Source organism: Gracilinanus agilis, chromosome 3 (genome assembly GCF_016433145.1).
Source record: "Gracilinanus agilis isolate LMUSP501 chromosome 3, AgileGrace, whole genome shotgun sequence".
Classification (NCBI taxonomy): Eukaryota; Metazoa; Chordata; class Mammalia; order Didelphimorphia; family Didelphidae; genus Gracilinanus; species Gracilinanus agilis.
This window is the reverse complement of record NC_058132.1, coordinates 32,339,208-32,364,055: the sequence shown is the minus strand read 5'-3', so window position 1 is coordinate 32,364,055 and position 24,848 is coordinate 32,339,208. Positions and strand designations below refer to the sequence as shown.

Genomic DNA, 24,848 nt, shown 5'->3' with positions numbered 1-24,848 from the left:
CAGCTAGAAAGTGTGTGTGAGGCCAGATTTGAACTCAGGAAGATGAGTCCAGATCAGGCACTCTATCTACTGTACCACCCTAGCTGCCCTTTAATAGTTTAAAAGTACACGAATACTTTCCGGACACTTTGTATATCTTCTACATGTAAACACTGTCTCCTCTAATAGATTGTAAGCTACTTGAAGGCAGGGACTGTTTTTAAGCTTTTCTTTGTAACCTTAGCACTTTTAGACAACTGCTACACAGCAGATCTTTAATAAATGCAAATTCTTGGAGATTAGAGCACTTGTGTCCCCTTCCATCCCCAGGTATCAGAGTTCAGATGCCAGCAGGATGTACTTGGCCATTTGGAGCCACCAGTAAACCAGTAGACACCATATTCTTCTTCTTCCTAAGCAAAATCAGCCCAAACACTGAATTGCTTATGAAGTCAGAAGCCTTCGGGTCAAATTTCACCATTCTCACCTATTATCTGTGTTACCTTGGGGAAGTCACTCCCATCTCTGGGCATCAATGTTCTCAACTATAAAATGAGGGGACTGGACAAAACCAATGAGTTCCCTTCTGGCTCTAGATATATAACACATTTTCTCAACTCACTGAATGGTGATCGCATGGGTTACAAAATTGAATGGGGAACAAGAATAATTGTTACTGTGAACGTTAAGTGTTGAAAATGTCCTTATTAAGGACTTGTGGCAAGGTGGTGCCATAGGGCATAGAAGGTTGGGTCTGGAAGCAGGAAGACTCATCTTCCTAAGTTCAAATCCAGTCTCAAACACTTATTAGCATGTGACTCTAGGCACCCGGTTTGCCTTAGTTTCCTCATCTGAAAATAAGATGGAGAAAGAAATAGCCAACTACTCCAATATCTCTAGCAAGAAAATCCTAAAGGATCCAGAGAAAGAACTGTGGGAGTAGAAACACTGAAGAAAAACAACTGCTTGATCACATGGGTTGATGAGGATACAATTGAGGATGTAGACTCTAAAATTTGATCACCCTAGTACAAATATCAAAAATATGGAATTAGGTCTTGATGAATGACACATGTAAAACCAAGTGGAATTGTACTTGGGCTATGAAAGGGGGATGGAAGGAGGGGAGGGAAAGAGCATGAATCGTGTAACCATGGAAAGGTTTTCTTAATTGATCAATAAAAAAAGATTAAAAAAAATACTAAATGAGGTCATGAAGAGTCAGACATAACTGAAATGACTCAACAACAAGGCTGGCAAAGCACTTTCCATATATTGTCTTATTTGATCCTTAGGTCAAGTAATTCAATAGAGACAAAAACTGAGGCACTTGTCCTAGGTCAAATAAAGAGTACACAGCAAAGTCAAGGTTCAAGCCTAGATCCTCTGACTCCAAAGCCAGGGCTCCTGACATTGAAGTAGCCTTTAAAAAAAAAACAAAAAAACAAAAAAAAACCCATACCTTCCACCTTAGAATCAGTATTGATTCTAAGGCAGAAGAGTGGTAAGGGCTAGACAATAGGGCAAGTGACTTGCCTGGGGTCATGCAGGTAGGAAATGTCTGAGGCCATATTTGAACCTTCCTGTCTCTGGGCCTGGCTCTCAATCCACTGAGCCCCTTGAAGTAGCCTTTTAGAAAAACTTCATCTCTATAACAACGATTGGCTATTTCCTGTGAAGACTGATAATATCACATCTAATAGACCCATAGGGAAGGGAAGTCACACAATATTAGGAGCCAATCAACAACTGTGGTTAGTAGGTATTTTGTTAACTCCCTCCCTGGGATTTCGTCCCAGTATAGTGGTCATTCCAGGCAGCAGAATTGGAGGTACGAATTAAGCTTTGTTAAATGATATATACCTGGAAGAGGAGATAATTTGTAGGAACTAACAAGAGTCGAGAACATCTACTAGGGAGCGGATCCTGTACCTCCATCACCAACCCTCATCATGAACTTGCTGCCCACTTGGGAGCTGAAGTCACAAAAGAGAACAAGCAAAAAGGAGATGCAGAATTCATGCACTGAGCTATTTTAAAATCCAGAACTAAACACACGAGATGACTTTTTTTCAGACAAATCCAAAGGTTGTCAGTGAATGGCCAGCGGCCAACAGAAGACAGTCTTCAAATAGGGCGCAATATAAAGAGGATAGAGCTTGGAATCACCGCTTGAATCCTGGTTTGGCCACCTGTTACATGGGTCACCTGACCTTGCATAGGCCTCTTTTTTACCCCTTTCAAAATGATGGCAATAAAGTCTTTTCAGTTCCATTGCTATTACCTCATGATATAGATTTCATTTATTAACATTACTAAAAAGAAAAAGCTGACCTTCCTGGTTCATTTCCTTCCTCTGGCAAGAAGCAAACTGGCCTCAGACACTTACTGACCTTATGTGACCCTGGGCAAGTCACTTTATCACTGCTTGTCTCAGTTTCCCCACCTATAAAATGGGATGGAATAGTACCTACCACCTAAGGTTTTTGTGAGGACCAAAAATATGAGATATTATTTGTAAAGAACATAGTATGGTGAAGGGCAGGTAGGTGGCTTTTGAGAGGTAAGTCTAGATAAAGGTCATCTTGGGTTCAAATCTGGCCTTAGACACATCATAGTGACTCTGGTCAAGTCACTTAACCCCCAATTGTCTAGGCTTTACTGTTCTTCTGTCCTGGAACCAATATATAGTAATAAAAAAAAACTTAGCACAGTGTATGGCATCAGGGAGCATAATATTTGTTATATAAATGTTAGCCCACTGAATTCCTCCTTATTTTTGAAATCAATCAAGCCCCTACTGTCTTAGCAGACATATTCCACATTCAACAAACTCTGTATTTTGGCCAGCCGTGATCACCTGCTGTTCTTCATCTCCCACCTCCATGACTTTACACATGCTGTCCCCCAGGCCTGGAATACCATCCTTCCTCTAGGAGGCTTCACTCTAATACCACCACTGGGCATAAGTCCCTTCCTTAGCTCCATCCTAGTTACTAGAGCATCCCTTCCACTGAATAGACTTTGTATAGTCTTTATATATATTATATATTACTTATATAATAATAAATTATATATATATATATACACACACATATACATATATATCAGTATATAGCAATGCCTGCAAAAGAACACAGGCTTCCTGAGAGCAGGATTGTTCATTAATTTAAAAAAAATTTTTTTTAAACCCTTAACTTCTGTGTATTGTCTCATAAGGGTGGGCAAAGGGGTTCAAGTGACTTGCCCAGGGTCACACATCTGGGAAGTGTCTGAGGCCAGATTTGAACCCAGGACCTCCCATCTCTAGGCCTGACTCTCAATCCACTGAGCTACCCAGCTGCCCCAGGATTGTTCATTTAACAGAACCAAAGTTGGACACATGGCAGATGGTTAGCAAATGCTTACTAACTTGGATACAAGTCAGAAGGGGAGCCACGGAAAGCCAAACCCAATTTTCTTGGGTGGTACCACATTGCAGAGCACTGGGTCTGGTGACAGGAAAACCTGAGTTCAAATTCAACTTCAGATCCTTCCGAGCTATGTGACCCTGGGGGCAAGTCACTTAACTCCTATTTGCCTTAATTTCTTCATCTGTAAAATGGGAGTAATGATTGCACCTACCTCCCATGGCTGTTCAGAGGATCAAAGAAGATCATAAGTACTAGGCATACTGCCTGGCACATAGTAGGTGCTATAGAAATGTTAGTTATGATAACAATAACAACAACAATAACACACGAGGTCATTACCATTGCTGTTGTGATAGTTATTGTTTCCTGACAGGTTCTAAAGGTAGTGATTGGCATGGTAGAGACCCAGCACCATCCTTGTCTTAGAAGAAGCACTTGGCAAAATGCCTGGGAGTAGAGAGTGAAGGAGCAGCCCCCTCTCCCTGACTGCTTACCGACTCGTTGTTTGGAAGCAGGAGTGCAGGCCAACAAGGAATGGGTTACTGGAGGCCTGTTCAAATACATGCTTCTCTGTCTGCACCCAGTCGATGTCCTGTTAAGAGAACAAATAGCACATTGGTTATAGCCCAATGGACCCTGGGATCAATCAAGTCAGTCAACATTTATTGAGTGCCTACTGTGTTTCAGGCGATGTGCTAGCTGCTATGAGAACTCAAGAAAGTTAGGAGACAGTGCCTGCTCTTCAGGAGATTATGATCTAAAGGGGAAGTGGATGAGGAGAGTGGGAGCCAGACTAGATATTGTTGGGAGAACTGGACCTCTCAAGCTGACATTTTCCTCAAGACGAGAATGGCCCTAGAGGGCAGGGGTGGTTTTTCTTTTTTCTGTGCAGGCTTCCGCTAGTTAATGAAACTTTCATTTTATCAAAGAGTTGAGGAGATGAACTCATTTGTAGAGAAGAAATCATGAAAAAGAAGTCAAAGCAAAGCTAACAACAAGTAAAAGTCAGGGTTGAACAATGCCAAAGGACAGAAAGGGTTTTTTGATTTCACAGATTTTACATAAATCTAGGATCTAGTTGGAAACAAAGCACTGGCTTCTCATCCAAACTCCGTCTTTTACAATTGAGACAAACAGAAAGAGAAAGGAGTTGCCTGATGCACAGGGCATGTGAGAATAAAGTGCTGAAAGTATCAGCAAAGGGGGCAGCTGGGTAGCTCAGTGGATTGAGAGCCAGGCCTAGAGATGGGAGGTCCTAGGTTCAAATCTGACCTCAGACACTTCCCAGCTGTGTGACCCTAGACAAGTCACTTAACCCCCATTGCCTAGCCCTTACCACTCTTCTGCCTTGGAACCAATACACAGTATTGACTCCAAGACGGAAGGTGAGGGTTTAAGAAGGAAGGAAGGAAGGAAGGAAGGAAAGAAGGAAGGAAGAAAAGAAGGATCAGCAATCAATAATTATTTATATTTATGAAAGAACAGAAAAAGATCTGGGGGTTTTAGTGGACTGCAAGTCACTGAAGGGGACATAGTTGCCAACACAGATAATGCAAGCTGAGGCAACATTAGGAGAGAATAGTATTTGGGGCTAAGAAGGTAATCTGGTTGAATTATACTTTGTAATAGACCATTTCTATAGTGTTGTGTTTAAATCTGGGCACCATATTTTATAAAAGGATGTCAATAACAAGCAACCAAAGGAAGACAATCAGGATGGTGAAAGGACCAGATCAGGCTCGGCTGGAGGAACCAGGGATATTTAGGCTAAAGAAGAGAAGACACAGGGGGATAGGACAACAATTATTAGAAGGGTACTTGGAACAGAGAGTAGATTTATTCATTTGGCTCCACAAGGCAGATCAAGAAGTAGTAAGTAAATGGTACAAAAAAGCCTACTTATGTTTGCTATTGGGAAGAACTTCCCAGTGATAAGAGCTTTCACACTGTGGAGTGGGCCACATATGAATAATGAGCTGTTTTATCTATTCCCTTTTCCATTTGCTTTTAGCTGGAAGTGATCTTTGCCCTCAGGAAGCTTCCATTCTAAGCCATTGCTGCCTTCTTGGCACCATGTCAGTAGTTGCAAGATATCTAAATCTTTCCCAAGTCTTAGATCACTCAAGCAACAAACATTTATTAAGCACCTACCAGAGAATAGGGATAGGGACTGGCAAGAAAACCCCCAAATAAACAAGCACTGTTCTCAATAGCATAGGAGACAGACACATGGACACAAACACACACAATCAATTTTCCCTACCAGATAAGTAGTTCAGAACACAGAGTTTTAGCAGATGACACTTAGCAGAACAGTCAGCAAATTTTAGAGGTTGGAAAAGAACTCTTCTGATCAATCTGACTTCAAATCCTATGCTCTTAGCACCACTCTAGGCTGCCTGCCTCCCACAAGTTTCTCAAGTCCACAACAAATCAAGTTTAGAACACGCGCCCTCTAGTGGCCACCTCATGCAGTGCTTTGTCCCCTTTCCAGACCCCATTTCAATTTTTTTTTTTAAACTATTAAGTTTCACTTACTTCGTCATCATGGACCAACTCCTTTTTGACTACCTTCATGGCATAAATCTGGTCATTCTTTTTCAATCGCACTAAGAGAACTTTGGCATAACTCCCCCGTCCAATAACTCTGATTAAATCGAAGTCCTGCAGCCCGAGCCCCTGAGATATTTTAATTCCATCCATCCCATCGATAACTGGCTTAATGTCCTAAAAACAAAACAAAACAAAAACAATAAAGGGAAGATTTGGCAGGTTCTGAGAACAAAGTGATAGTAATTCCTCCAGAGAACGTTCATCACAATGAGATGTTTTGCTTCTCAGTACCCATGAGAGTACACAACTCCATCCAAGCTCTGTTAGGAATATTTCATTTCTTTATATTCAAGCATCCTTAATCCTCATTCCCACCCTCATGTCACCCATCCTCAAAGGAAGACAGGAGGAAGAATTAAAGACTGCAATTCTCTAGGCAAAGAGAGGAATGCTCTCTGCCAATATGTATACTTAGAAGAATAAACCCTAGGAAGCCACCTGAGGCTTAGAAAGGACTAGTGCAGGGTCACACAGCTGGTCAATGGTAGAGCCAGGATTTGGACTCAGGCCTTGCTGATTTTTAAGCCTACTATCTCAGCCAGGATCACTGGATAACTTAGAAAACTGTCTAGAGGGCAGAGAGCTTAAGTTAATACTTAGAGCAAGAGGGGAACTTAGAGGCATTTTTGTACAACACCTTCATTTTACAGATGGAGAAACTGAGGCACAGAAAAAACTGCTGTTAAATGTCTAAGATGGGATTTGAACCTAGTTCACCTTAACCTCAAGCCTAGAGCCAAACTGATTGTGGACATGCTGGCGGAGCTCAGATCTCACTCTGACTCTTCTTTAATTAGCTCTGCATACAGACTATTTGATTTCATGAAAATCCTTGAAGAAATATTTGCTCTTTCAGTATTAAAGCATCTCCTGATTAGATTCCATTCTCAATTAATCAATCATAAGCATTTGTATATATATCAGGTGCTGGTCTAAGTGTTTTGAATTCTAGTTTTTGTCCTCAAAGGTCTTACATTCTACTTGAGAAAGAGGGAGTAGTCAGGGATATATATATATATATATATATATATATATATATATATATATATATTATCAACAAGTGTTTATTAGAGGGCAGCTAGGTAGTTCATTAAATAGAGTCAGGTCTGGAGACAGGAGGGACTGGGTTTAAATCTGCCCTCAGGTGGCAGCTGGGTGGCTCAGTGGATTGAGAGCCAGGCCTAGAGATAGTCCTGGGTTCAAATCTGGCCTCACATGCTTCCTAGCTGTATGACCCTGGGCAAGTCACTTAACCCTTGCCTAGCCCTTACCATACTTCTGCCTTAGAACCAATACACAGTATTGATTCTAAGATGTAAGGTCAGGGTTTAAAAAAAAAAAAATCTGACCTTAGACACTTCCTAGCTGTGTGACCCTGGGTAGGTTGCTTAATCCCCACTGCCAAGCCCTTACCACTCTTCTGCAGTGGAACCAGNAAAAAAAAACATTAAAAAAAAAAAAAAAGAGTGCACCAGTGTAGAGGAAAGATGCCCACTCAATGACCATACCCATCATCCAAAGGAAGAACCTGCTTTCTTTGTATGTAACATGGAGAAGACTGGTCAGATCCTGACCTTGTCAAGCAGAGGCAATGGCCCTGTTGGCTGACTCATCTCCTGAAGAATGATGTATTTTTGCCAGGCAGACCCAGGGACGGGGACCCTGGAGCTTGGTCCTTGCTTTCCAGCTTTGCCACTGAAGTTTATTAGGCAAACATCTCTTCTGTTTCCCTCTGAGGTGTTTCATAAAAGGATTCATTTGCGTCAGGAAAGCCCTTCCCCAAATTCTAGCTAAAGTATTATCAGGACTTCATTATGAGCAATTTTTAAAATATTGAAGAGATTCTATTAAGAGCCGGTGTCCCTCTCCTGGAAATGATTAATGTAGAGACATTTGTTGTGGGCATTTGTTGAGGTGATGCCGAGATATTAGACATGTCTGAGCCACAAGAATCTCAACCATTCCAGGCCTCAGTTTCCTCCTTTATAAAACAAACTTGATGACCTCAAGGTCCCGCCCAGCTCTAAATCTATGAGTCTAAACTCTTGAAAGAAAGGGATTGTTCAGCTGGGTGAGAATGGAGTGAGGTCGCTTGCCAAGCTCCTTTAGGGAAGGCCAACAGAGAAGGAAGCCCGAAAATACCCATTCTGGTCATTCTGCTTTTGCTTTTCTCAAGGGTTCAAGAGAACTGAGAAGCCATTGTGCATTGGTCAAATTCCAGGGCAGCCAGATAGCCATTGACTCACTCATGCTCAGATGATCACTCCAGTGAGTGGGGGGGATGGCCCGGGGGCAGCCCAACATATGGAAGAGGAGGGAGGACAGGAAGGTGGTGTTTCTAAAGGACCATTTTATGGGTGAGATTATTTAAAAAGGGATGTGCCAAGGAGGAGCCCTCGAGAAGAGCTGAGGTGCCCCACCACTGCCCAAGGGGAAGTTTACAAAAAGGGTGGGAGGCAGGGAAATCCTGCCTCCAATACGGATTACCTGTATAATGTTGGGCAAACCAGTTGAAGTCTTGGGGCCTCTGTTTCCTCATCTGTGGAATGAGGGGGTTGGCATTAAACAACTTCTGAGGCCCCTTCTAACTCCAGGACCCTGGGTGCGGGTTTCTCTCTTTGAACCTCAATTTCCTTACCTGTATGCTGAGGGGGTTGGCTAAGCTGGCCCTTCCAGCTATTAATACAGGCTAGCTGGGGCCCACATTCAAGGCGTTTTGTGGTGTCTTTTGGGAAAAGGGGCTGTGAAACATCGACTCAGCAGAGGTCGGACAGGATGGCATCTGGTCCTTTTGGGGAAATGCATCACACGGCGGCCGTGCCAAGCACCAGCTGTTAGCTCAGCCTCCCTCCTCTCCACCCAAGGCCACAGGTCTGTCCTTGAGAAACAGGAGAGAGGCCTGACCCATGCACACTACTTCTCTGTCAAGGAGACTTCGGCCACAGGTCATGGATGAGGCTCTAAAAGGAGGAGATTTTCCGGCATCCCTCCAGAGGTAAGGGGAGAAGGACACGGTAACAGGAAGTTCAAGAATGGAAATAAAAACTAAACTCACAAATGCCCAAGATAATAGTTCTATGGAAAGCTGGAGGGAGGGAGGGATACAGGGGGACGTCTAGGTGACATCAAATAAAAAAATGATGAAAGTATTTAAAACACAAAGCAGGGAGGGCTAGTGGTTCAGTGGAGAGCCAGACCTCAAAATGAGAGATCCTGGGTTCAAATCTGGCCCCTGACACTTCCTATCTGTGTGTGATAGTGGCCAAGTCACTTAACCCCTGTTGCCTAGCCCGTACCACTTTTCTGCCCTGGAACCCATACATAGTATTTCCCCCCCTTCTTAAATACACTATTAATTCTAAGACAGAATTTTACACATACACACACATCAGAAATTTAAAAAAATTAGGTAGGAATGGTTCACATGATCACCTAGATCAGGAGAGAAATTATAAAGTTATTGCCAAATTACACTAAGATATATTAAGGAGATTTAAAAAAATAGACTCACCTCAGAATCATCTTTAAGGCTGTCATGTTTCCGGGTTGAGGGAATATAAGCGACTGATAAAATAAATGAAGAGAGAAGTACAGTATTTTCAGGATTAGATGGAAATCGTTCAAGACCCCTGGCTTTAAGATTAATGTTTAAACAACATTCTCCATCAAAAGTTGGCTCTTGGCTTAGGGCCTTCAGTCAACAGTGAGCTCTGGAAGGTGAATCCATAAAGTTAAGTTCCCTGATTGGCTACTGGGTGAACCTAAGAACTGAATAGATATGATAGCTTGATGCATTCCATTAAAATGGGCAGATTTGTGGGCAAGCATCCAGGGTTGGGTTGCAAACAGACAGGAAGGTAGCAGGTGGTGGCTACAACTCTTGGACGCCTGCTCCAAGGTAGAGGTTTTCTCCAAGGCATTAAGAACCACCTCTGGGTTTCAGATGATGCCCACTCTGACTCCCTGCCCAAAGAAAGGGTGATGAGACCCTAATCCAGTAGCTGAATCCTTTCATTGTGTTTTGGGGAGATTTCCAGGCAAGAGAACCATAACTAGCTAACATCTGATCTCCAAGTCACCAACCCAAGCAAGCATTCCTCTCTATGCTGAGAACAAATTCACCCTTTCCTGGGTCCAGGGGAGTACACGGGCTCCAGAAAGATTTTTTTTTTTTTTTAAGGAGAAAGGATGCAAGAAAAACATCAAATCATTTTAAGGTCCAAGAGAACACGAGCCAGCTTTCAAGAAGGGAGGGAAAGATACCTACGTCCATCATTTTCTTCGGAGGGAAGGTCAACTTCATCATTTTTATCATCTATTTGAGGTTCTTGGGAAGGCATCACCGAATCCTGGAGAAGACAAACGACATCAAAATGATTCTTCAGTATCATTAACTGATGTAAGCTGGCTCTGTCTGGTGGCCAAGCAGATATTTGTTCCCTCCCCCTGCTCAGAGGCAGAAAAGGCTGGAAATTTTAGTTCCAACTCAGTGACCTTTCTCTACCATTCCTCCTCCATCCCCAGCCAGATGTGGAGCCAACTGGCACAAACTCTTTATGGCTGACAGAGACTACAAAGCAGAGTCAGACCACAAGGGCAGAAGAATCTAGGTGGAGAAGACCTATAGAATGGCCTTGGTTGAGTCCCTTTCTTCTCTATGACTCAGTTTCTTCATCTGTTAAATGAGAGTTTGATTAGATCTCACTGGGGTCCCCTTCCACTTCTCAAGCAATGGTCTATAAGGATCTGTCTCCACATCTAATGACTTCTATCAAAGGAGAGACCAAGAATATTTTGGGCCAAGAGTAAGGGTCTCCAAAACTTATACCACAAATAAGAGACAAAGTTTCTTCTCGTCTTTATGAAGAGCTTGGGGCCAAAGCCTATGTTCCCTGATATGTTGTGGAAGAGCTCTCTTCATTCCACCAATCTCCATTAATGGACCCACCCAAAAGAAAATCGCAAACATTGAGCTAAATCAAGTCAGGTGAAACTCAGGAGTTTCCTCAAATAAATAGATGCATCATTTTTATCACACACTTTGACGTAGCCTTCATCCCCTCCTCAGCTCCTACTGGTGTCTTCCCGGTATGACATCAAAAACAAATTAAAAACAAAACAAACCCTAAGTCTCCTCCTGAACATTAATTATACTTTAATGAAACCCAGGAGGCATATGGAGAAGATAAAAATTAAAATTGAATTGAAGATCTTGCTTATTCATTCTTATTACACCCTTTGAATGAGGCCAGTTGGCAACACACACCATGTCTCCAAAGCCTATTGGAACGTACAGTGATGCCAAGAGTCTAAGATCCCGACAAGCTCATCATGTCTGGAAAAAAGAGTTGATTCTAGTGTCTGGATCCAACATAATGGGTTGCAATTCTGGCGAGGTCACTTGCCTAGTACTCAACCTTGGACATACCATTTCCTGACTGGGGGACTCAGTTTCCTCCTCTGTAAAATGAGTAGGTTGGACTAGATGGCCTCTACCTCTAATTTTTGACTTGAATGATACTGACACTTATCCAAGAAAGATCAAAATCATGGTAGCCACTGTGAAGAGTGGACTCTTAGATGCCTTTTAAAAGATAGGAATCTTTTAAAAGATTTAAAAGAAAAGATAAGACAAGGATGAAAGGCCAACAAATTCACAAAATTAAGACTTTCCTGAAGCAACAAGTTGGGAGACTGATGTACTTCCTGTGAACCACACACCCATGAATGAAGCTGGGTCCCATAGAATCATTATGTCCAATTCAGAGATGAGGAGTCTGAGGCTCAGTCATAAAGTGTCTTCTCTACTATCAGGATTACCCAGATGAGTAATTTTAGAGGTAGAATTTGAATTTAGGACTAAGACTCTTTAAGTCCAACAAAGACACTTCATCTCCTGAAGCCTCACTTTCCTCATCTGCAAAGTAGGGCTACTACTGGAAAGGAGAGCAAAGATGGTGGTAGGAATAGCCATGGCCCAGCCACCTACCAATGGAATCAGAATATGGCACCAGGAAGACCCTGGTTTGAATTCTACTTCAGATACTTACCAGCTGGATGTCTCTCAGCAAATCGTTTAACCATTCTGAGATTCAGTGACCTCATCCTCTAAAATATGAACAAGAACTTCTCAGATAGTAATGGTGAGGATGAAATTATGTATGTAAGCCTTGAAGGCCCATAAAAAGTCATTCATCATCACCATCATTATGAGAGGCAGCATGGAATAGGGCAGCAATTTTGAGTTAGTGGTATGTGAATTCCCAAGTTCTTGACAATGGCCCAAGAGGCCAAAAATTCGTTAATGGTACCTTTAAGCAGTAAATAATTGTTAAGAACTTTATAAGTAAAATATTAAATTACTTGATGTTGGTGTCATTATTATTCCCATTGGACAAAAGATGAAGCCAAACCTCAGAGAGATGAGTGACTTGCCCACGTAAATTGTCTGGGGCAGGATTCATACCCAGATCTTTATGGCTCAATAGCCATCACTTTAGAGATTACATCAGGTTGCCTCTCTGAAACACATTCTAGGCCCTTGGCACCCAGGCCATTGGCATTCCAATGCTAGTCCCCTCTCCCTTGTATCTTTACTTACCATATGCCTTTTGCAGGTCAGTGGTACAAGTATATGACAACGTTTATGGACCAGTAATTTGCAGTTGATACACTTGTAGCCTTGCCTTCCGAGACCCCATATCCTTTCACTGCACTGGCCACAGTACGCTCTCTGTAACACAAAGCAAAGAAGACGGTCAGTTTTCTTGTGGGCATCGTGGGTCACAAGCTTGCTCCTTGCAAGGTACCATGCTGGACATGAGAGACACAGTCGTGCAGGTCTGGGAGTTCTCTATCCAATACTATCCATGGGCAGAGAGAATTGGGTTTGAGAAAGAAATGGATTCCTAAACCTTAGAGAAGGTGGCCTATGCCATATCCAGTTACACCGGTGGAATCTTCTGTTTAAAGGAAGCCAGTGTGAAGGGGATTTTACATCTGAAACTCATTTTTCCTCCATACATCAAGTTTGCTGACATGCCCCCATTCAGGTGTGGGAATCAAGAGTGTTATTATTGTTTAAATTGATGCTTCATTTAATTATACCCAAATCATTACTTGGTAACCACTCCAGATCCTTTCTTGTGGCAAGAGTAAAACACTTCAATTAAGTTGTTTTTAAAGTATGACATTTATGTTATAGGCTAGGCACTGTGCTAGATTCTGGAGGACCCTAAACAAAATGCAGTAAAGTCTGCCCTCAAGGTGCTTATAATCTGGGAGGGAGTAGGGAAATGAATGACAATGGAATATGCCTATATGAATATAGCATGTGTTATATACGTATGTAAAACAAACCTATATATGTATTTATATATGGATATAAAATCTATGGATATATATATATATATAGTCCAAGGAAGTCATGAGGGGTGTGGGAGTGGGGGGGGAGAGGGGATGGGGAGTTGTATATACACTAAAATATTAAGGCAATATTTATTTTTTTGTGGGAGTGAAGAACTGGAAGATGCTCATTTACTAGAGAAAAGCAGAACCAACTGTGGTTCATGAATGTCATGGAATTCTACTACACAGTAAGAAACAATGAATATAAATAATTCAGAGAAGTACGGGAAAGCTCACATGAATGGGTACAAAATGAAGTAAGCAGTCAGGAAAGCAAAAATGATTACAACAATGTAAAGTCCTAAACAATCAAATTGGATAGGAAAACCTTGGCCCCAAGTTAAAGTTATAAAGAGACACCTCCACACCTACACACTTTACAGAGTTGATTGGAAGGGGGTGGGTAATATACAGGATACAGAACATAATGTCAGGTTTTTGATGATAGATTTTGCTGAATTTTTCTTCTCTAACAAATTTTACTTCTCAAAAAAATAAATAAAAATCTAAATGGAAAAAATAAGCATTTGATCATGAAAACATAGATCTGGAACTAGCAGAGAACTTCAGTGAATCCAAACTCCTCATTTAATAGATAAGGAAGTGCCTTGCTTGGCATTCAAAGCCATTAGGGAAGTCAAGACCACTGATGTCCCAGTAAAGGTCCACAAATCTAGCCTTGGGAGGCCAAAGTTTTACTTGGCTAGTAGAACCCGTGCTCTCAAAAGAGGGTAGGCCTCTGACCACCCCTCGGCCAGCCAGTCAGCAGGTGCCACACTCTGGGATTGTCTGATTGAACACTCAGTCACCTTGTAGTCTCTAGGCAGCCAACAGTGAGGACCAGATGGGCACTGGCCCAAAGACAGGATGTGACCTTTATGTCTCTCCAAATGCCTTTTAAGTTGGATTTTGCCTGGAAGCTCTCTGCTGATTCATTTTTCAGTTTAACAGTGGGGTTTGGGAGAAGATGCTGGGACTTGTTCAGAATCATAAAATGTCAAGAATGGACAAGGTGCTTAGAAGACATTTAGTCCAACCTGTAGCTGAATGAGAAATATCTTTAGAAATCTTCTCCTGAAGATCTAAAGCAAGGAAGTAATCCCCAACTCCTGAGGCAGTCTGGCCCTCTTCTGAATTTCCTAATATTCCTAAATCTGATTCCATTCAACTTTTATCTCTTTGATGCTTTTTCTGACCTTTGGGGCCAAACAGAAAGATGCTGGCACCCTCTTTCGTTCTTTACATTCTTGAGGACCACTTTTGTGTCCTTCCTAAGTCTTCACTTCTCCAGGATAGATAACCTCAATTCCTTCATCCTATTCACAAAACCCCTTTAACTTAAAGCTTCAAGTAGGGGTATGCCAGTGGTTCCCAAACTTTTTGGCCTACCGCCCCCTTACCAGAAAAAATATGACTTAGCCCCCTGGAAATTAATTTTTTTTTAATTTTTATAGCAATTAATTGGAAAGATAAATGCACCTGTGGCCATCACCACCTCCCTGGATCGCTGCAGCACCCACTTTGGGAATCACTGGGGTATGCAAAACCATTCATAGAAGACTAGATATTTGCTAGTTATCTCCAGTAAACAGCAATCAAAACTATAACTAGGCTATGACAAATGGGACCTCTCCCGAGGGCATTAACATGCAAAGAGTATGTAAAAACCTCAGCCTCCTAGTTTCCCTGACTTCAAGTCACAGCTAAATATCTACTCAGTACAAAAAGACATTACCAATCTTGTACCTTCTCTCTGGTATGTCTTTACACGTAGATGTTGCATTTTTTATATTATCTCCCCCATTAGACTGTAAGGTCCTTGAGAACAGAGACCATGTGTTTTGTATTCTTTGTAATCCTAGTGATTAACCCAGGGCTGGGCATTCTCAATGACTGTGGAGACACAGGATAAAAAAAACTCCTGGATCCTACAGATTACCATATGCCAAGCATAAAAACCCTAAAAGGTAGGTGCTATGATTATCACCCACTTTTTGAAGATGAGGAAACTGAGGCAGAGAGAGGTTCAGTGACTTGCACAGGGTTACAAAGCTAGTAAGTTGTCTGAGGTCACATTTGAACTCAGATCTTCCTGAATCCAGGCCCAGGATTTTGTCCACAACAACATAAATGTAAGGCTTTTTTGTAAAGACAATTTCAAGCCAGTGGGGAAAAAAGGAATACTCACTGAGGTTCTGCTGAAAGATTGGACACTGACCAGTTGAGTAGAGTTTGATTGGTTCCTATGGCAATGAGATCACAGGTGAGCAGCCAAAACAATTTTTTTAATTGCAAAGTGATAGTATTTTGGTAAATTTACATTATGGTTTAAATATGTTGGGGGAAGGGTTTGGTGTAAATAAAAATATACTGAGAATTTTAAATCACCTTATAAATGAGAAAGAATTATTATAAAACAATGGAAAAAAATCAATATTCATCCAATGATGATGTGAAGTTGGACAGACTGTTGACATCTGTGATCCCATTGGATCTAAAATTATTGTCCAACTCTGAAGTAACACCTCACATCTAGCAGACTGGCCAATATGGCAGAAAAGGAAAATGATAAATGTTGGAGGGGATGTGGAAAAATTGGGACACTAATGCATTACTGGTGGAGTTGTGAATTGATCCAACCAATCTGGAGGGCAATTTGGAATTAAGACAGCCCGCCCTTTGATCCAGCCATACCACTGCTGGGTTTGTATCCCAAAGAGATAATAAGGAAAAAAAGACTTATATAAAAACATTTTTAATTGTGCTCTTTGTGGTGGCAAAAAATTGGAAAATAAAGGGTTGTCCCTCGATTGGGGAATGGCTGAACAAATTGTGGTATCTGCTGGTGATGGAATACCATTGTGCTAAAAGGAATAATGAACTGGAGGAATTCCATGTGAACTGGAACAACCTTCAGAACTGATGCAGAGTGAGAGGAGCAGAACCAGGAGAACATTGTACAGAGACAGATACACTGTGGAACAATCCAATGTAATGGACTTCTCTATTAGCAGCAATGCAATGATCCAGGACAATTCTGAGGGACTTATGAGAAAGAAAGCTATCAACATACAGAGAAAGAACTGTGGAAAAGAAAATTGTCCCTAAAAGTTATCCTACTGGCATATACTAGCTTGGGCAAGAAGGAGAAGGGAGGCAGCAGGATAGAGCAGAAGGAGTAATGTACATGGAGACAGAGGAACTGGGTTTTGAACCCCAATTACTGTCAGTGTGACTTTGGGCAAATGACATATAATGTATGAACCTCAGTTTCCTCCTCCCTAAGGAGATTTGGACTAGCTGATGTCTAAAGTCTCTCCCTTACAGGTGTGAATCTCTGATGAAGAGAAGGATCCAGAGCTGAAGCAGGGGGAAGAGGAAAATCAGATCATACTTGGGAAATTGAATTCTCTGAAAGGAAAAACCTATCTTTTAATATCAACATTCCTCCCCACCATATGGCTGCGAATCATGGGACAGGGTGATCTTGGAGAACCATCTTGCCAGTGACCCAAAGGAAAGTGGCCTCATGATGAGTATAAATAGGCTGGTGTGTGTTACCATCGTGACCTGCAGAGAGGAATGTTACAAAAAACTGTGTGGGGGCAACTAGGTGGCTCAGTAGATACAGACAGGCATGGAGATGGAAGATCCTCTATTGAAATCTGACCTCAGCACTTCCTACCTGCTTGACCTTGTGTAAGTCACTTAACCTTAATTGCCTAGTCCATACTGCTGTTCTTCCTTGGAACCAATACCAGTATTGACTCTAAGAAAGAAGGTAAAGATTGAAAAAAAAAAGTGTGAAGGATGTGTTGAAAAGGGCAAGGTGATACAGTGAGAAAAGCAGTTGGATGCAGAAGACCTGAGTTCAAGTTTATTCATCCATAAAATGAAGGGACTGGGCTCAATTACACAGCCTTCTTTCTGGTCCTGATTCTGATGCTGATGCTCTAGGCTTCTGCACCTGGAATATATGGCCACCATCAACTTCTTCTCCCATTGAGTTGGTCCCAAGACCTCCATTTTGGGATAGGCCCTGGCAAGCCTTTCTTCCTTCTTCTCTTCTGTCCCTCCTTTTCATTCTCAAGACTTAGACTCAATAACTATCTCTCTGCACAGGTTTCTTCCATGATGGCATGCTGCTTCTTGCATTGGTAAGTTATCTATCAATCAGTCAATAAACATTTATTAAGTACCTACTATGTACCAAGCACTGGCAAAGAAAGGCAAAAAGTCCCTGTCAATCTCATGAGACAGACAAAATGCAGCCATTAGATACCAACAAGCCAGCTACAAGATAAATTGGATAAACAACCAAGGGAAGGGACTAGAATTAAGGGGACCTGGGAAAGGCTTCTTGGAGAAGATAGGAGTCTAGCTGGAACTTGAAGGAAGCCAAGGAATCGGGGTAGAGATAAGGAGGGAGAGCATCCCAGGCATGGGTGTGGGAACGGCATAAGATCAGGGGTTCCCATTCAGCAAGATTGTGGAATGCCCAATGCAACCCAGACTGCAATGCATCTGGGTAGTTATAGTATAGGATTGCCAAACACACAGCCTGCTCCTCAGCATGAGAAAAACAAACCTTTCCCCTTCACAAATACTGTATGTTCTTCCAAGAAATCACTGGTGCAGGAATTCTATGAGAAACATAGTTAGGGTTACTCATTGACATATTGAATTATCACCTATAGAAAACTTTGTTTAGAACAACTGAGGTAATCTAAATCCATTGTCTCTATTTTGTAAATCATTACTAACCATTTGTCTCCACAAAAGGCTTACATAATCCCTTAGCCTACATCATTTCCCCTATAAGGTGTGTACCCCAAATCATTAAACATTGTCACTGATAAACAAGAGGATTCTGCGTGTCTGTCAGTTTGACCCGCCTGTAATCACAGAATCATTTCTCTATCCCAGTTCATCGACCTACAAGTAATTTGTCAAGCAGGACACAGAGGGGCTCCTCCCAGCTGTGCTTCCCACTCTCCATACTAGACTTTCATACCAGATTCCCACCCCCTTTTTCAGCTCCACCCATTAAAACGTAAGCCACTGGAAGGCAAGGACTGCCTTTTTTATCCCTAGAACAATGCTTTGCACAAAGTAAGTGCATAATCAATGCTTGTTGCTGTGAGGTTCCACTTCTAAATCCATGACTCCCCATGATACAGGAAAAGAAGTTGGCCTGGGAGCAGGGGGTGGCCAGGAGTTTGGCCTTATTTTGTATTATTGGTGCTTGGCTCCATGCCTGGTATATTGTAGGGCCCCCCGAAATGTTTGCTGACGACTAATGACAGATAAACCAATAACAGAAGACAGTGCTAAAAAGAGATGTACCAAGAACCGGAGGATGGCCTGCAGTGGATTGGGAGGAACCATGGCAAGGCATGACATGCTGGCTGGATGAAAAGACATGGATAAGTGGAGATTGTATAGCCACTGAACTAACAATAGCTGAGGCCCAGAAAGGTGAAATCACTTGCCCATGGTCATTAACAACCAGGGAAGGAGTTTGTTCTTCCCATTTCAAGCCTACAGCACAATTGGCCTCCCAGAGAAAGTAATTTAACTATGAAAATCTTATCACCAGAAGGTTGGGTACCAAGTAAATAAATCTGGTTCAGTTTTTAAACCTCATGAAAATTATCTACCAGGGGGCAGAAGGGATGTAGCTATTTCAGAAGAGGGAGCACTGAGACCACATTGCAAAGTAGTTTGAGATCCAAATGGCCTGGGAACCTGTCCCACAATTTCAGACCCTGGGAATCCAAAGGAAATATGGGCTGCAGATCTCCAACGACCTCTTTACAAACTCACCTTTGAGAATAATAATAGTAATAATAAAGGATGATAATAACTAACATTTATTAAGTACCTACTGTGTGCCAGGCACTGTGCTCAATAATTTACAAATATCTCGTGCAATTCTCAAAACAATCCTGGGAGTTATATCATCTCTACTTTATATGAGGACACCAAGGCAAGGGGGAAGTTAGGTGGCCCAGTGGATAGCAAGGCCTGGAATTGGGAATTTTATTTTTATTTAGGGAATGGGGGGCAGGGGGGACAGAGACGTTAAATGACTTGCCCAGGGTCACATCTCCAGGAAGTATCTTAGGCCAAATTTGAACCCAGGACCTCCCATCTCCAGGCATGGTTCTCTATCCATTTAGCCACATAGATGCCCTCTGTGAAAGTCATTTATGAACTCAGTTTCCTAAAGGATTACCTAAGACTAAAAGATGTAAAGCATTTCCATTGGCAGAGGTGAACACTCCAGACCAATGAAATCACAAGATCCAGTCCAAAACATATTTTTGTGATGGATTGATGGGGAAGTGAATTAGTCTTCTAAAAGAACAACACTCAGCCAAAATACTAGCAAGCCAGAAAAATAGCCGTTCTGCCAGGAAACACTCAGAGAACGGTGCCCAAGTGACATAATAGCTGCTGGAGCACCAGGCCGCCATGTTCTCCAATCCAGCATGTCATTAAGATTTACCATAAAGTCAAAAAAGAAAAGAAAAAGCAGGGACACGAGTCGCAAGCCAAACATCCTTCATTTTAGAGATAAAACGGAGACGCACACTTCTCTTTCCTCCACTCCAATAAAACCAAACCTACTAGGGCTCACTTGCTAATCGACAAAACTCCTGGGAAGAAAAGATGTGGGGAACAAAGAGATTCTGGGAAAACTGGAAAATGAAAACTGGCGGAAATTAGGGCTGGATCAACACTGACCAACAGGAACTCCAAATGGATCACATCATAATCAAATTAGAAGAACCAAGGAGGAGATTTCCATATTATGGTCCTACTCTGTGCTGGGCAGCTAGGTGGCACAGTAGTAGATAGAGTACCCAACTTGGAGTAAGAAAGATCTGAGTTCAAATCTGGTCACAGACACTTAGCTGTGTGACCCCAGGTTAGTCACTTAATGCTGCTGGCCTCGGTTTCCTCGTCTGTCAAATGAGCTAGAGAAGGAAATGGCAAACCCTTCCAGTATCTTTTCTAAGAAAACTCCAAATGGGGTTGGAAAACAAATGAAGTGACCAAATAACAGAATAACACAAATAGTGCCACGCACTATGCTAAGTGCTTTACCAATATTATGTTACGATCCTCGAAACAATCCTGGGAGGAGGGGTACAATTATTTAGTACTGAGGTGGAGTGGTTAAATGACTTGCCCAGAGTCACACAGTAATTGTAGCTAGATCTGAACTGCTTCAATTGATTCATTATTATATCCACTAAGCCACCTAGACAGAAAGAGTTTATGACCAGATAAAGGATAGAGAAAATTACCTTGAATAAAAAGGGGCAATTTTGATTACATAAAGTTGAAAAGTTATTGCACAAACAAAACCAGTTTTGCTAAAATTAGAAGGGAAGCAGTCAAATGTGGAAAATATTTGCAGCAAGTTTTTCTTATAAAGGTTCTCATTTCAAAGATAAAAGGAACTGATACAAATGTATTCTAAGAACCATTCCCCAATTGATAAATGGTCAAAACAGGTATATTTCAGAGGAAGAAATCTAGCAGATTTCTCATATCAACAGACATAAGAAAAAAAATGCTCCAGATCAGTCATAATAAGCAAAAAAGGATAATGACCAAATGTTGGAGGGACTACGGGAAAACAGTACTAACACATCATTATCATTATTACTATTAACCCTTACTTTCCATCTTAGAATCAATATTATGTATTGGATCTAAGATAGACTAGTGGTAAGGGCTAGGGAATGGGGGTTAAGTGACTTGCTGCCCTCTTTCTTTTTTTTTAAAGCTGTTTTACTTTGTTTCAACTTTTCTACACCATGAGCTCAAATTTGACCTCAGATACTAGCTCTTTCTTTGACACATACCCATGTGAAGACGGACAAGTCACTGCTCTAATATAGAATTCAACTGCCTCAGGGGGCAGCTGGTAACTCAGTGGATTGAGAGTCAGGCCTAGAGACAGGAGGTCCTGGGTTCAAATCTGGCCTCAGACACTTCCCAGCTGTGTGACCCTGGGCAAGTCACTTGACCCCCATTACCCACCCTTACCAATCTTCCACCTAGGAGCCAATACACAGAAATTAAGGGTTTAAAAAAAAAAAAAAAGAATTCAACTGCCTCACCTTCTAAAATATGGGAGAATTACCTAGAACTCTTCTTTCCCAAGCTTCTGGTGAGACTCAAATAGTCATAAAATCAGAGATTTAGAATTGGAAGGAACTTTTAAGAGTCCAGCCCTTCATTTTACACATGAGGAAACTGAGGCGCAGGTGGATCAAGTGACTCATCCAGGGTCTCCCAAAAAATGTTTCTGAGGCAGGATTGGTAACTAGTTTTTCCTGGGCCAAAGACAGGGCCCTGACCTCTAAATAGTCTCCCTATTCTTGAAAAATATAAAGGGCTAATAAAAGTGTCATTATTATTATTAATCAATAAAGATTAACAGAGCACCTACTATGTACCAAGCATTGGGGACAAATATGAAACAGACTTTCTACTTAAGGAATTTATATTATTATTTGTTATAGTTGATATTAACACTACTTGGAGCTCTATTGATCAACATTACCGCAAAGCCTTCAGGACAAGGAAGAAAAAAGATTTTTCTGTATCTCTATAATGAGGAGAAATATTTATTTAGTTGATTCATGTGTATCTGATTCTTTGTGACCCCATCTGGGGTTTTTGTGGGAAAGATACTGGAATGGTTTGCCCCATCCTTCTCCAGCCTCATTTTACAAATGAGGAAATTGAGGCAAACCAGTTGCCTCTGATTTTTTGTGACCCCATTTGGGGTTTTCTTGACAAAGATAGTACCATTCCCTTCACCAGCCTCATTTTACAAATGAGGAAATTGAGGCGAATCTGATTCTTTGTGACCCAACATGGGGTTTCTGATAGAGATACTGGACTGGTTTGCCATTTCGGAGACCAACAGAGTGAAGTAATTTGCCCAGAATCACACAGATAGGAAGTGTCTGAGGCTGGATTTGAAGGCAAGAAGATGAGTGCTCTGCCCAGCTGTCCCAGTGCTAAATATAACAAGCAGCTATTCTCTGAACTCAAGTCCCTTATTCTACCTCCTTACAGTCTAAGCAGGAATAATTTTGTTTTGTAAATATCAGAATCTTATTTTGTAAATGATTTAAAAAATAAAATACAAATGTTTAGTAAATATCGGTATCTATATATCAGCATCTTATTCTCTCCTATTAGAATATAAGCACCTCAAGGGCAGGGACTTCCTCTTTTGTCTGGACATCTTCAGCAAGTATTAGATAAATGCTTGTTGACTAATTTAAAAGTCAAGGAGGGTTTCATTTTACAAAGCTTCCTCAGTGTATAATTTGAATTTACAAGATTCATGTGATAATTTTTCCCCAGTGTAAAAACATCTTTTACAAGTGCTTTCCTTTTAAAAAGTATCAGAGCTACCTTTACAGAGATTAGAATTGCTTTTTGTGTCCCTTTAGATCAACAAATTTGAAAAAAAGCCAAGCTGTTTACAATTTGTTAGAATTAGCACTTAAAGGGTAAGAAAAGATGGACCACATCTCCTCTCACCAAGGGAGATTTCTTAGCTGCTTCTCCCCAAGGACAACAAAAACTAGAGGACTTAAAAAACAAAACAAAACAAAACCCTATGCCATTTTTCTGCTCTCCTTCAGAAGCATCCAGTTACTCAAACAGGAAGCGTCTTCTATTTCCAACAGATCTCCAGCCCAATTCTAGGCACTTTCAGAAGCAGAAAGGTCAGGAAGTTGACAGAGCTGACCATTTTGGATTTGAGCTTAGAGAAGGGGGGCTCCAAGCTCCAGCTCTGACACTCACTGGTTCTGTGACCATAAGAAAGTCATTAATAATCTTTCTTTGAGGGGCAGCTGGGTGGCTCAGTGGATTGAGAGCCAGGCCTAGAGACTGGAGGTCCTGGGTTCAAATCTGGCCTCGGACACTTCCCAGCTGTGTGACCCTGGGCAAGTCACTTGACCCCCATTGCCCACCCTTACCACTCTCCCACCAAGGAGCCAATACACAGAAGTTAAGGTTTTTTAAAAAAAAAATCTTTCTTTAAACAACACTTTCACCAGAACACTGCTATCTCCTTGACAGAAGGGAAAACCTCATTTCTGTCCTTGTGTTTTCCCAGCAGGAAGCACAGTGGAAGGCACTTAGTAGGTGCTTAACAAAGGGTACCTTCCCAGCCTTGTTACATATTATTCCTGGCCCTTCCCATATGCTTAGGTTTAGCCAAAATAACCTTGCCGCTCCCCAAAAGTCATAGTACAAAATCTTCATTTTACAAACCAAGGAATGAGGAATTTAGGTTATTTGCCCAAGCCAGAGGGAGGCAGGTTTCCTAAGTTTTTCTGCATCATGAATCAATGCCATTTTTTCTGTATAAACAAGGTGCACCGGCTGGAGTGATCCATCTAGATTTGGGCTCAAATCTTTTTTCTGTGTTTCTGGGCAAATCATTTGAGTTCTATGGGCCTCGGTTTCCTCATTTGTAAAATGGATGAGAATTTGGTCTTGTACCTCCTCTCTCATAGGTAGAACTGTCAAAGTTGAGATTTGAACCCAGAGCCCCTCATTCTTTCTGTGTCCCAACTATAGAACATGTCCCACTGCCGTGTCATTCCACAATTGCACATACAATCTCCCATACCTCGAATGCTTTTTCCCTCTTTCCTCCAAAGATCAGCTAACATCTGTGGATCCCACCTAACCACACACACACACACACACACACACACACACACACACACACACACACACACACAAATTATATATATATTTCCATGTATCTCCACTGATAGAATGCAAGCTTCTGAAGGGAAGGGATTGCTTTTTTAGACAATATTGATTCTAGGATGGAACGTAAAGGGTTTGAAAAAATTATTTTTAATTTTAAAAAGTATTTATTTTTATAATAAATAACCCCTTTTCTTTGCACACAGATTCTATTAGCTACTCTTATACCTTTGTACAAGGAGGCTCCCACCAACTGTCACCATGCCTGGAATGCACTTACTCTTTACTTTTGAAAATCCCTAGTTTCCCACTCCTAGGAGGCCTCTAGGTGACATAGAGGGCTGGGAAGTTGGGAGTTCAAATCCAGCCTCAGATTTTTACTAGTTGTGTGACCCTGGGCAAGTCACTTAACCTTTGTGGCTTCAGTTTCCTTAACTGTAAAATGGGGATAATAAAAGCACCTACCATCCAGGGTAATTGTGAGGATTTGCAAAGTGCCTGGTGCTCTCTCCCTCCCTCCTCTGAAATCAGCAAGTATTTATTTTACACACAGTCAGAATTTTCCTCTCTGTGGCTTGTAGCCCAGTTGAACGCAGCTCCTCAAGAGCTTCATTTTTTTGTCCTTTTCGTCTTTGAACAAGCGTAGGGCCTCATATGAACTGGACCCCA

General features: G+C 41.6%; 1 protein-coding gene across 2 annotated transcripts in view; it reads right to left on the bottom strand.

Moving 5' to 3' along the window:
* The window catches only part of PRKCZ (protein kinase C zeta), a 213,576-nt gene that overhangs the window by 31,494 nt on the left and 157,234 nt on the right, over positions 1-24,848 (bottom strand). For both annotated transcript variants that reach the window (XM_044667579.1, XM_044667580.1), the window contains 5 exons: positions 12,607-12,738; positions 10,273-10,354; positions 9,517-9,569; positions 5,931-6,119; positions 3,887-3,984 (listed from right to left, as the gene is read on the bottom strand). In XM_044667579.1, coding sequence (XP_044523514.1) covers positions 3,887-3,984; positions 5,931-6,119; positions 9,517-9,569; positions 10,273-10,354; positions 12,607-12,738 — 554 coding nt within the window. The remainder of the gene's footprint in view (positions 1-3,886; positions 3,985-5,930; positions 6,120-9,516; positions 9,570-10,272; positions 10,355-12,606; positions 12,739-24,848) is intronic.